Below are 12,335 nucleotides of genomic sequence, written 5' to 3' on the forward strand. Positions count from 1 at the left end.
TAACCTCTTAGGCTGAAAGTTAGTGCTCCGCACACTGGCGTCGAGTGAAAGAAAAACTGAAACGGTGTCCAAGTTAAATAAAGGCAGAGACTATTTGCACCAATGTGTGATTGAAATAGAGAAAGTGTGAGGATGAAGCTATTATTAAACATTGACTCAAATGGCGTAAGTTGTAAAGTTTATATAGCGTGACACATGAGAGCAGCGTTCTGAAACAAGTTGCGCTTTTAAACACTATTTTACCTTTTTCAATCACATTACATATCATAAAGACATTTGTTTTCAATAAAATTGATTCAAATTCAGTTTTATTCATAAAGTTTAGGTTTAGGCTCAGGGTTAGGTTAGGTGTAGGTGTAGGGCTTTAATATTTCAATAAGTTGCCATCATTTTAATATGTTTTGGAAATTTGATGATTTACACTCTGTTATTATTGCATAATGTGAGGTTTAAATAGTAACGTTATCTGCCACTATAAGTATCAATAGCATCTAACTCCTATTTCTACTTTATCCAAAGAAAATACGTCTATTTTCAGTTAGTGTAAAAAGCATTGCTGCATTGGGCGGGCTATTTGTACGCAGTTGAAACTAAGGGACACTCCGTAAATGAAAATGTTTTAACAAAGGTAAATAGGATTATAATAAATTGTATTAATGTGTCTATTCACTTATATCCATTGAATAACATTGCTGTTTTTGTTTTAATAACGTTACTGTTACAATGACAACACAAGGTGAAGGTCAGGTGTCACGAGCGGCCTTTTCCAAATGGCGCACAAACTAATTTCAGACTTTTTTACTGAACATTAATGTCCTCATACAGGACTACATCAGCGTCAACCCAGAAAGAAAGGCCATTTTCGGAGTTTTGCATGCAGGCCAGCAGTAATGTAAGACAGTAGCACTTTATTTTACAGTCCTGTTTCCCATGTACATACTGTGTACTTATAAAGTAAATATAATGACTAGGTACTAAATCTGAACCTACCCCTAAATCAAAATTTATACCATGCAGTTACCATATACTAACCAGCAATTTCTCAGGTAAGTACACTGTAAGTACAATATAGGTACACGTACGGTAAAATAAAGTGCAACCGTCATTTATTTTAGATTGTGGCTAATAGGTCTGCAGGCAGAATGTGTAACATTACGAGTTGATTTCTAGTAAACTGATTTCTACACTAGTCACTTTATGCAGCTTTGGACTGCCCACACTCAGCATCTGTCTGCCCCTCTTCAACTACAACCTCTAATGACAGGTTGAACAAGCCTGATTGTCACTTTTAATAATAAGTTATTTGTACCTGCCATCTTCTTTATCTCTTTTTAAATATCCCTGCTTGTAAAAGTTGTATTTTACACACACGCACACGCACACCCACACGCACACACACACACCCACACACACACACACACACACACATATATATATATATATATATATATATATATACATATATATATATGAATATATACTGTATAATCTGTATTTAGCATGGGTCTGAGAGCAACGCAATTTCAATCTTCCATATGTACTGTACATGTGGCAGAATTGACAATAAAGCAAACTTTGACATTAACTATATGCTGTCGACATGCAATGTTTAATCGCGTGACTGGTTTCCCATGGTTTATAGGTTGATGTTTGGGTGGTTAAGCAGCAGCAGCGCAGCTAGTTTTGTACAACAGATTGTGCTTTGGCTATTTGTATACCTGTACATATTATACACGTATATGTGTTTGTTTTTCTGATATATCCTATAATGCCACTGGCATCCTTCTTTATTCTCGGCAGTCACAATGAATTCAAAAAGGAAAATTCTAAGTATTTTACACAGTATTGCAGTGATTCCTATAAACTGTGCACACCATTATTTTTTTCAAAATTATTTTGCACTTTTAATCTTTAATTTTATGTTGTTTAATCCTCTCAACAACAACTCTTCACCACATGACGTCAGCAACAAAAAAGAGGTAGGACTATACTGACGGTCCATTGGCCAGGCATTTTTAGCCTTTTCCTCCAGGCCCAACTTACATTGAACCAAAGCCCCGCCCTACATTTTTTGTCACATTTCCGAAGCCTCACTCTGATTAACGTCACGATGCAGAAAAGTCAATCGCTACTTCCATTTCAAGGTGACTTTAAACTTAAGCAGCTCGCCCATGGCACAGTCATAACTTTTGCCCTGGCAAAAAAAAAATCACAGCACCCCCTACTCAAAATATGTTCCTGCAGCTATGACTCCGCCCACATGCATTGGAGTACATGGAAAAATGTTTTGATCTTGTATGAACAGAAATACTCTAAATTGCAACAATTGGACAATTATCCTAAATGATGTAGGCTACTCTAAAGTTAGATCTGTGAAATATACAGTGATGTGCTTGAGACTGAGAGCTCTCATTTGATAAATGGCTCAATCTATGGCTGAAAAGACAAATTCTGACCTTTATGCAACATAAAAGTGAATGGGACTGTTGATAGGACTAAAAATATACTATATGTCAACAATTCATAGATTTGACCATGCAATATTTGACCCACTGGTGGATTTTAAGAGGTTTAAGATGTTCATCAACTAAACCAAAGACTGAAGGAAGATACAAACTGTTAAGTAAAAACATTTGCCTAATTTAAAAAAGCAATTAATGCAAAATTAAAAACGGTGGTTGGAAAATGTCTGAAGGCCAATAGCTGGTATCTGTTAGTGTAAGCCCTTATTTACATGACACCGTTGGGACTGTACAGAATTTACCTGTGGACACAAAACAGTTTGACCTTGATATTCTTTTTCAGAATGTGTGTATTGTTTATCTGCATAATAAAAGTGTTTACAGTAAACATACGTGTCACACAGAGCACTGACTAAACAAATTTATTTGAACTAGTTTCCATATTTACAGAGTAAACACAGCTTCATATTTCTCACACTGAAGAGTGCGTGCGTGTGTGTGCGTGTGTGTGTGTGTGCATGCATGCATGTGTGTGTGTGTGTGTGTGTGTGTGTGAAAGAGAGAAAGAGAGATAGAGAGAGTGTGTGTGTGTGTGTGTGTGTGTGTGTGTGTGTGTGTGTGTGTGTGTGTGTGTGTGTGTGTGTTTGTGTGTGTGTGTGTGTGTGTGAGAGAGAGATAGAGCTTCTATTATTAGTAATACTTCAGAATGAGTTATTGTGTTAATCTAGAACAGTTCAACATAAAGTAAACACTGATCCAACACATCTCCTATTCTCCCATCTTACTTTGACATTTATAAACAGTAGTGCACGAATATGCCCCTATCTCCACTACCTCCCGCAAATCTATAAATATTGGTGTTGGTGTTCCTTCCTCAGTTGCACTCAAAGCACTTGCTCTTCTCACATCTTTTGGATAATGGCGGAATCTGACTTCACAGACTACACTTGCCCCCTGTGTGCAGAAGTCCAGCGAGACCCTGTCACCATTCCATGTGGAGACACCTTTTGTCTAGACTGCATTAAGATCTACTGGGACCATTCCGACCACATGGGTGTCTACAGCTGTCCGCAGTGCCAGGCGACCTTCACTCCTCGCCCCTATTTGAGGCGTAATGTACCCAACGTTGGCAATCGGGAGCCTCGCCCACCCTTACCCGAGCTCACCCCGTTCCCGTACAAACAAGACGCGCTGTGTGACTTCTGCACAGGTCGGCGCAACAGAGCGGTAAAGTCGTGCCTGATGTGTCTGGCGTATTACTGCGAGACGCACATCAAACCACACTATGAATCGGCCACTTTTAAACGGCACAAACTGGTGGACGAGACAGGACATCTGGATCGGAAGATCTGCCCACAGCATGAGAAAGGGTTAGAGTTGTTCTGCCGCTCGGATCAGATGTGTATCTGCGTACTGTGTACCGTACGAGAACATCGCAGCCACAACATTGTGAGCGCAGAGGATGAACGTACAGAGAAACAGGTGGGTTGGTGACCACAAAAAAACTCGATTGGACAGTCATTTAAACAAATATATATAACCAGACCAATCCCCTATAAGGAAGGGATCAGTTTATCAAATTTTTATATATATTTTTAACTAATATATGTATAAACATCCTATCATTATTTTATTTGTCTATTTATTATTGCTAGTTTTTTTTACATATATTTTAGCGCCTTTTGATTCATTGCTAAGGCAACATTTTAAATTTTCGTTTGTTTTTTTCAATAACTAAATTTAAGACATCAATTTCAGTTTCAAATAAAATAAATGTTTTCATTGTTTTAGATAACTAGATTAACTTTGATTATTAGGCTAAATTAATATTTTTGTGTGTGGTACAGAAAGTCTTGATGCTGACGCAAACAGAAGTTCAACGCATTATTCAGGATCGACTGAAAGAACTGCAGGAACTCCGACACAACGTGGATGTTCTCAAGGTCAGTCACAACTTCAGAAGCGCCAGAGGGGAATTTTTCAGAGGGGAACCAGAAATATCCTAAATTAGATTTTTGAAAACTTCCACGTTGGTAACTCATGAGTTGGCACACTGTATGTAACTCTCTCTCTCTCTGTCTCTCTCCAGTGGTCCCCCAGAAAATTTTCAGTGTAATGTGTGTTACTTGTTTACGTTTGTTTCTGGTGGCGCCAATCAATCTAAAAATCTTTTTTTGTGGCTGCAGCGGGTGTTGCATTTTATTTCACTTATAACTATTGTGAATTTAAATTATGTATTCAAATTAATAGTACCTACTGCACAATCACACTAGGGATGGCCATGGGGTGGCCAGAGTTTATACAGTGGTGGCCGTGGCCACCCCTGGCCACCCCTTGGGGGCTCCACTTTCTCTCTCTGCTGTCTCATGGTGGTGATTAAAATTCATAATTCAACATAATCAAATAAAGTGGCTGACTTAAGACATTATATGTGTGATCTTTGATGGCTAGTACAGTTTTGTTTAATAAACAATTTGGTTAATTGTGCAAAAATATATATATACGAATAGTATAGGCTATCTGTGAAACATATGACAATCATACAGTACCTGTGTATCATAAAAAAACAGGGCATAGGAAGTCACCAATTGTTGATTTTTCTCCATTTTACTGTAGGGTAATGCACAACGAGCCCAGACTGACAGTGATAAAATCTTCAGCGAGATGTTACAGGCAGTGCAGCGATGGCAGGCAGAGATAATCCAGCTCATACAGGCTAACCTACAAGCATCTATGGCTCAGGTGTGTACACATTAGATTCAGGTGTAAATTCAATTGTGCATTAATTAGATCTGGGGTGGGGAATCTCGGTTCAGGAGGCCGCTGTCCTGCAAAGTTTAACTCCACCAGCTAAAACACACACTTGGTGCTTGGAGCTAAATTCTGCAGGACTGTAACCCTCCAGGACCAGGGTTCCTCACCACTGAATTAGTATATAAATAGGGACTGTGGTCAACTATTTAATTGTTTACTTACTGTATGATTGATATTTTATTTGGGTGATGAAGTATGCGAGCTTACTGTATAATAGAGAGGGTTACCATCCCCCCTCATCTGGTGTATAAACTCTAGCTTTGATGTACCAACAGGCTCAGGGCTACATAGAGAGACTTGGACAAGAGATCATGGAACTTCAGAAGAGAGACGGTGACCTACGTCAAATACTTGAAACAGAGGACAACATCCACTTTCTACAGGTACAGACTGTAAATAAAAGTCTAATATTTAATATAAAAAATGTGTCTGAGTCAGGTTGTGCTGCTGGTATCGTACGCATTACAAATTGAATAATGAAACGATAAGTAAAGATTCTTTGGTGTTGTTTGTCAATTTGTGTAGAGTTTTCCCACACTGTCTATGGCACCAGAGCCCATGGTGCCTAAGGTGCTCATAAACCCAGAGTTTTCCTTCAGCGAAATCACCAAGACCGTCTCTGACATGAAAGAACACTTGGATGACATCTGCAAAAAAGAGCTGGGAAACATTTCCAAACGAGGTAACTATACCCTTTAACTACAAATCTTGATTAACTGAAGATATGAATTTAGTTTTATTTAATCCAATGTAATTTTAGTTTGGTTTCATTGCACAAACATGTAAATAATGTTGCTATTAAGAAGACATAACTGGCATATATTACGTTATGGATGCAAAACAACTGATGTAGGTCACACAGATAAACGTTTATTAATGTATTTGCATGATATTCAAAACAGTAAGTGATACATCCATCTATGTCCTGGTTCCACGGTCTGGAGGACGTTTAAATGGTGAGAGGACCTGCTGAGGTGCTACAGTTATTTTAATGTAAAATAAAGTATGGTTTAAAATATATCCTCTTTTGTTCAGCTGCATTAAGAGTTGACTTCCAAGAGCCTAAAACCAGATTGGATTTTCTCAGATGTGAGTCTAAACCAAATCTTTTTAATGATATAACCCATCTCCTCACCTTACAGGTGAAAACATTTTTACCATCTTGTTTTATATATATGCTGAAAGCTCTGACCTTCAAAATTGTTTAACAGATTCTTGCAAACTGACATTTGACCCCAACACAGCCTATAAAGAGCTAGTGCTATCAGACGGGAACCGCCGGGTAATCCGTAAGCGCACAACCCAATACTACCCAGATAACCCTGAGCGCTTTGATGGGTTTTGCCAGATTTTGTGCAGGGAGCCCCTCAGTGGACTGCGGCATTACTGGGAGGCAGAGTGGAATGGAGAATTTTCAATCGGTGTTGCATACAAGAGCATCAGCCGCAAAGGTAAGAACTCAAACAGCCTTCTGGGATACAACGATAAATCCTGGAGCCTCTTGTGCTCAGACTCTGGATACTCTGCATGGCACAATAAAATGGACAAGGATTTGCCAGGTGCAGTACGTGCCTCACGCATTGGCATTTACCTGGATTACGCCGGAGGTTCTGTCTCTTTTTATGGCGTGTCTGAGACAATAGAGCTCATCCACAGATTCCAGGCTAAATTCTCTGAGCCACTGTATGCTGGGTTTGGTGTTGGATCCTCTGTAACTCTGTGTGTGTTAGAGAAAAACCAACGAACATACCACTAAGGAACCTTAAATAGATCTTTGAAACTCTTCTAGTTTAATGTAACCAAATTTGAATAATCTGCATCTGTTGTGTATATATTCCTGTACAAGTAATGAATGTAAGTGAATTTTACATCACAGAGAACTAAGAGAACTACTAACTCAGTGGGTTTAATATTTGAATCTGGGTCATGTCCTGACCCGCTTCAACCTTATCTAATAGTGTTATGTCTCTCTTGATGTTCACACTTAAACCCCATCAAGAACCCTGGAGAGTCGCCTTCTCATAAGGGCAGTAAATCATTTTCCTGCACATTCTCCTTCACAACTCCTTCCTGGTGGAACATTCTTCCTAACTCGGTCCGGTCAACCACATCTCTCACAACCTTCAAAAAACTACTTAAAACCCATCTCTTCTGTGAATACTTGACAAATGAAAAATAATTATTATTATTTAATGTACACTAACCCTCTCTCTTTCTCTCAACAGGTAGTGGTCTAGCTTTTGTTGAAACTAGTAACTTTGTATTAGCATCAATTGTATTATTACTGTATGACATATCGCTTATTGCTCCCTAATCTCTTTGTAAGTCGCCTTGGATAAAAGCGTCTGCTAAATGACAATGTAAATGTCTTGACTTGTCACTAAAAACCAAAAATACAAATTTCTTGTATACAGATTTGTTTGCTTTGCACAATTATATTATACAATATAACAAACTATATAATAGTCTTATGCATTAAATAGTCTTATAAATAAAGGCTAATGCATGGGAATGTAAAATATAAACATCACAACCCGAGCTAATAAATTCAGAATGGTGATTGTTAAGAGAACAAGAAAAAAATAAACCTCATCTTTTAAACGAATCCATTTATTATCCATTTAAAGGATTTCTAAGAGATTTTCAGCCACATTATCCATCACCAAACAAAGCAGATGAAAAGAAGTATGCACAGATTAAAGGTCCATCAATCTGCATTCCTTAACAAAATGATCAGTAACACTCAAAACTGAACCCTAAAAAAATTCAACTCAACAAAGCTACCTTTAAAAGCTTCTTGCATTCAAACCTGGCTGTGACTGTGCCAAGATCTAAGTTGTGTTCATCATAACTGAATAACCATTAACCTTATCATTTAAAACAGCTCTACAATATTTCTGTTATCAGTACATAGTCAACTCAAGAGGACACGTGCAAGTGGCTCAGGAGCACTTAATAGCTGTCCGTTTTTAAGATAAGCAACCTGTGACCAACAGAAGGCACCAATCATTGTCATTACCTCTATTCTTAAACCCCATTAAAAATAATTTGACTTTGGGTTATGGTCAGACAGGTGACTGTAAATGTCCACAACCATTATACCATCCCGCGGATGGTGGTAATTCCTAAATTTAACAACCGAAAACAGAAACATAAGTGCAGGACACAATCTAGCATTTACTGTCAGCTGAATCTGGGGTCCAAACACACCCATTTCTTTGCATTTAGTTTAGAGCTGTGAGATGGCTTATTGTGTTGTGGAATTAAGTACCCCCAGTAAGAACTATGGGATGGGGATTACAGTGAGTGGTTTCAATATTATACATTATTAAATGTAGGCTAATATTTAAATGTAACCTTTCATCTCTGTCTGGCCTACTCTTTAACCCTCTGTCTCATCGCTCTATCTATCCTACATTCACCCTTAAGCCCTAGAAAAAAATTAGAAGAAATAAACAACCACTGTACAAAAAAATGGACAACTACAACCGTCACCGTGGAAACGGTGACTATTCACACAAAAAAAGCACAACTCATAGCTGTTGCAGAAATAATAAGTGAATCAGTTTATTAAAAGCGTGTTTCTCTTCAGGATTTCCTCTGCTAGATCCCACTAATAATTTAGTTTAAAAAATAAAGAGAACCACTGACATCTGGAGTGTCATCACACAAATCTATTCTCTGGCGTGCAGTGTACCGATGGTGTAAGGTGTCAAACCATGTGTTTTGGTACACAGGGAGTCTGGTGTTTAAAGATGTACACAATATGAGCCAGAAAGGTTTTCCTAAATAAAAGAGATGCCTCCACCTTGGTTTTCAGCTACTTTTAAAATGTTTTATAAGTCATACTTCAAGAATAGAGTGAAGATTTATGGACTCCATTACCCTGAAAACATACTGTACCTTTACTGTGCTATACTGCACCCTTGAAAAACAAATGACACACGCTCAGACACACATACATAGTACCCCCACACCACATACACTTAAGACACCAAAATCTGTCTTCTGTAGTGAAAGTGACCAAAGGCAGAGTAGTGTCCTTCTTTTACAGCTACATAACACGGTGCCCATTAATAACGACATCATCGAACTCCTCCTGTGAGAGATAAAGAGAAGCAATAAGCATAGAAACAACTCTTTACACATCCAGTTTTAGTGAATGTGGGCTTTGTATCGCTAACCTCCTCTATCTCTCTGTACTCTTCTTCTTCCTCATCCTCCCGTGTATATGTGGCCCCACTGGCACTAAGTAGGGCCTGCACCTCTTTGTTTGGTCTGTAGAAGGCACAATACAGCGGGGTGTGACCTGCATAGGAGCGCTGATTCACCACTGCACCGGCACTCAATAACAACTCCACTACTGCGGACCTTTGACCTTCCACAGCCAAATGCAATGGAGACCGACCTGACCCCAGATCCTACAAAATGGAATGCAGAAAACGTTTACGTTTTTGTTCTGGAACAAACTACCAAGGTGGGAAAAATTACAATGGTAGTCAAACGTGCCCCAGAAATGTTTAACCCTGAAATCTTCTTTTGTTCAACAGAACAAAACATTTTTCAAAGAAATGTGTTTTTCTATAGTCGTCAATGGTGGCCAAGAACTGTTTGGTTACAACCATTCTTCCAAATACCTTTCTCTGTCTTCATTACAACAAAGAAATGTATACAGATTTGGAGGGTGACTTGAGGGTGAGTAAATGATGACAGGATCATTATTGGATGAATGGCAAAATCTTAAATAGGTGCTTAATAGTTTATACTGATATTCAAAAGTAGCATCGTCACATAACAAACCAATGCTTTTGGTACCATCAAAGATCCCACATTTGTGTTATAGATCCTCCCTGCACCTTTAATATTGTCGAACCAAAGGAGCTTATGTTATTGTTCTTAAAAAAATTCAAGTTTTACATTAAACGCCCTCTCACCCGCTGATTAGCATCTGCTCCTGCATCCAGCAGCATTTTGATGATGTCACAATTGCCCTTCTGTACAGCCGTATGCAGTGCACTCATACCTTTAAAAACAAGAACAAACAAATGAGCAGGGCCTAGGTACAATGGACATACATTACAAAATGAGATGACACATAAACTTCAAAACCAAGTTTTGGGTAACCACCACACAAACAGTGTATATTGCATGCCATGTGACAGATACATACTCATTTTTCCAAGTTTATACCTGCAAAATTGGTGATGTTCAGGTGCTCCGGACGGGTCCGTGAACAGCTGGTCAACTGTCTCACACACTCCGTCCGATGCTCTCTTACAGCCAGGTGTAAAGGAGTGTTACCCCCTCTCTCCTGAAGCTCTGCATTTGTCCCATTACACAACAGCGCCCGAACACACTCACTCTGGTCTACGATGACTGCTAAATGTAGAGCGGTCTGAGCAAAATATTTTCCAGAGTAAGGTCAAAGTTAAGGACAAAGGACACGCAAAACCCATAAACACACGTATGTCTACAATTTACCTGTCCCAGGTCATTTTGGATGTCCAGGTAAGGAATCCAGTTACTGTCCAATGAAATTTCTTCGAGCAGGCAGTTAACAATGGCCCACTGTTCGTGGATCAGCGCCAAATGGAGCACCCTGAGAAGAAAAGAGCAACATTTATTTAACATCAGTCCAGGACATGAGTTGAACAAAACAACTTATTAGACTTACGTGTCACCATCTTCCGAGAGAAAATTCAGCATATTCATAAGCTCTTCCCTCCGCTGCCGACCAACTTCGGGCTTTGATCCCGACAGTACGTCTGTGCCCGCTGGTTCGCTCAGGATCATGGTACCAATCCCGTCGGAAAGACACCCCACCACCGCGTCCTCATTTATAGAGTCCCCGATGGCAGAATCCAGTCTCTCTCCTCCGCCGATTGACACACAGTCCATATTGCTCTTGTCTGCGGACTCGTCCGGGGAAGGTACGCCAAGCACAGACCGTTCAGGTGCCCATCTCGGTTCGGCCTCGATGTACGTAGCCTCAAAACCGAGTCCGACCCCGCCAAAGGAGTCTAGCCCGCTGTCACACCAGTCTTCCGGGACAGCGTCCACCGACCCCCGTTTGTCCATCATGTAGCTCGGTCCAGCCCGTGCATTCTGTCTCAGAGGCTCGTCGTAATCATCTTGCGTCCCGTCCATCTCCATTAGAACCAACCGTTCTGACGGCGTCAGCTGTAACGAAAGAAGTTGCCTCTCCAAACACACAACTGCGCTCTTTACAACGGTTTCAGTCTGACAGCGTTGATGTATTAGGGAAACAAGAGGAGCTTCTTTTGGACAAATTCCCAACAACAGCGGCGAGCGCTGTTGCAAAAGCCTCAGATTCCCTCCATGTCCGGGGCATTATAAAACTACAAATTGCTCACAATGTGAGAGACTTGCTGATGCCCCGTTTGCCCAGAAAAGGCCGTGCGGCCGCGTAGGTGTTTTCCTGGGGAATTCCCAAAGCCGCTTTTGCAACCGGACACCAGAGAGTGCGCGCGCACTGCGCATGCGTAGATCTCAGAGGGAGCGCATGCGCCGTACGCGCACATTAAACGTATATTCACATTAGTTTATAGTTTTTGGAGAACTCCTTCCCGTTGGGGCTTTACCGGGAGAGGATTTGAAGAGTATGCTGTCATTACAAACAAGGTATAGAAACTTTGTAGTGACATTTGTCTTTGTAGTGACATTTTATTTCAAATCATGTTCTACTTGTTTTGGTTAACATTTTAAGAACGTCCTTATTTTGGCCGTTTTATCACATCAGACACTAGGTGGCGGTGTATATTTTAATTTCACATTTGTGTCTCTCTGGTAAAAAAAGGCATTTATCCTTACCAATAAGAAGATGATGTCATTGTCTTCTGTTAGTATAGCTACATTGCGTATAAAATCTTTTTAAATTAAGGGCTAAAACTAAGTTGAAAGTTATGTGGAACTACTGTGATAAGTGATAATTTACCCCGAAATAAAAATTCTGTCATCATTTAGCCTGCTCGTCCTCTCGTCATTTCAAACCTGTACAATTTGTTTTCTTCTGCAGAACACCAAAGAAGATATTTTGAA

The 12,335-nt window shown here is 39.7% G+C and overlaps 2 protein-coding genes across 2 annotated transcripts; one reads left to right on the top strand and one right to left on the bottom strand.

The window, feature by feature from the left end:
* Nucleotides 1-3,348: 3,348 nt before the first annotated feature.
* On the top strand, nt 3,349-7,874 carry ftr84 (finTRIM family, member 84). Its single transcript, XM_079482057.1, has 8 exons — nt 3,349-3,944; nt 4,310-4,405; nt 5,079-5,204; nt 5,552-5,659; nt 5,802-5,958; nt 6,179-6,232; nt 6,312-6,365; nt 6,488-7,874. Exons 1-8 carry the CDS (start codon nt 3,381-3,383, stop codon nt 7,030-7,032), a joined length of 1,704 nt encoding a protein of 567 aa, XP_079338183.1. The 5' UTR covers nt 3,349-3,380; the 3' UTR covers nt 7,033-7,874.
* Nucleotides 7,874-11,812, bottom strand: nfkbib (nuclear factor of kappa light polypeptide gene enhancer in B-cells inhibitor, beta). The gene is made up of 6 exons (XM_079482072.1): nt 10,951-11,812; nt 10,758-10,875; nt 10,467-10,671; nt 10,211-10,299; nt 9,461-9,697; nt 7,874-9,375 (listed from the first exon to the last, which is right to left on the bottom strand). Exons 1-6 carry the CDS (start codon nt 11,427-11,429, stop codon nt 9,331-9,333), a joined length of 1,173 nt encoding a protein of 390 aa, XP_079338198.1. The 5' UTR covers nt 11,430-11,812; the 3' UTR covers nt 7,874-9,330.
* Between the last annotated feature and the right edge of the window lie 523 nt (nt 11,813-12,335).

Source organism: Barbatula barbatula (assembly GCF_947034865.1).
Source record: "Barbatula barbatula genome assembly, chromosome: 2".
Taxonomy (NCBI): Eukaryota; Metazoa; Chordata; class Actinopteri; order Cypriniformes; family Nemacheilidae; genus Barbatula; species Barbatula barbatula.

Coding starts and splice junctions, on each gene's coding strand:
- nfkbib (XM_079482072.1), bottom strand. CDS start 11,429: ATGGAGATGGACGGGACGCAAGATGATTACGACGAGCCTCTGAGACAG. Junction 10,300..10,466: donor GAACATCACCAATTTTGCAG/GTATAAACTTGG, acceptor TTGTTTTTAAAG/GTATGAGTGCACTGCATACG. Junction 9,376..9,460: donor AGTACAGAGAGATAGAGGAG/GTTAGCGATACA, acceptor TATCTCTCACAG/GAGGAGTTCGATGATGTCGT.
- ftr84 (XM_079482057.1), top strand. CDS start 3,381: ATGGCGGAATCTGACTTCACAGACTACACTTGCCCCCTGTGTGCAGAA. Junction 4,406..5,078: donor ACAACGTGGATGTTCTCAAG/GTCAGTCACAAC, acceptor ATTTTACTGTAG/GGTAATGCACAACGAGCCCA. Junction 6,366..6,487: donor CAGATTGGATTTTCTCAGAT/GTGAGTCTAAAC, acceptor ATTGTTTAACAG/ATTCTTGCAAACTGACATTT.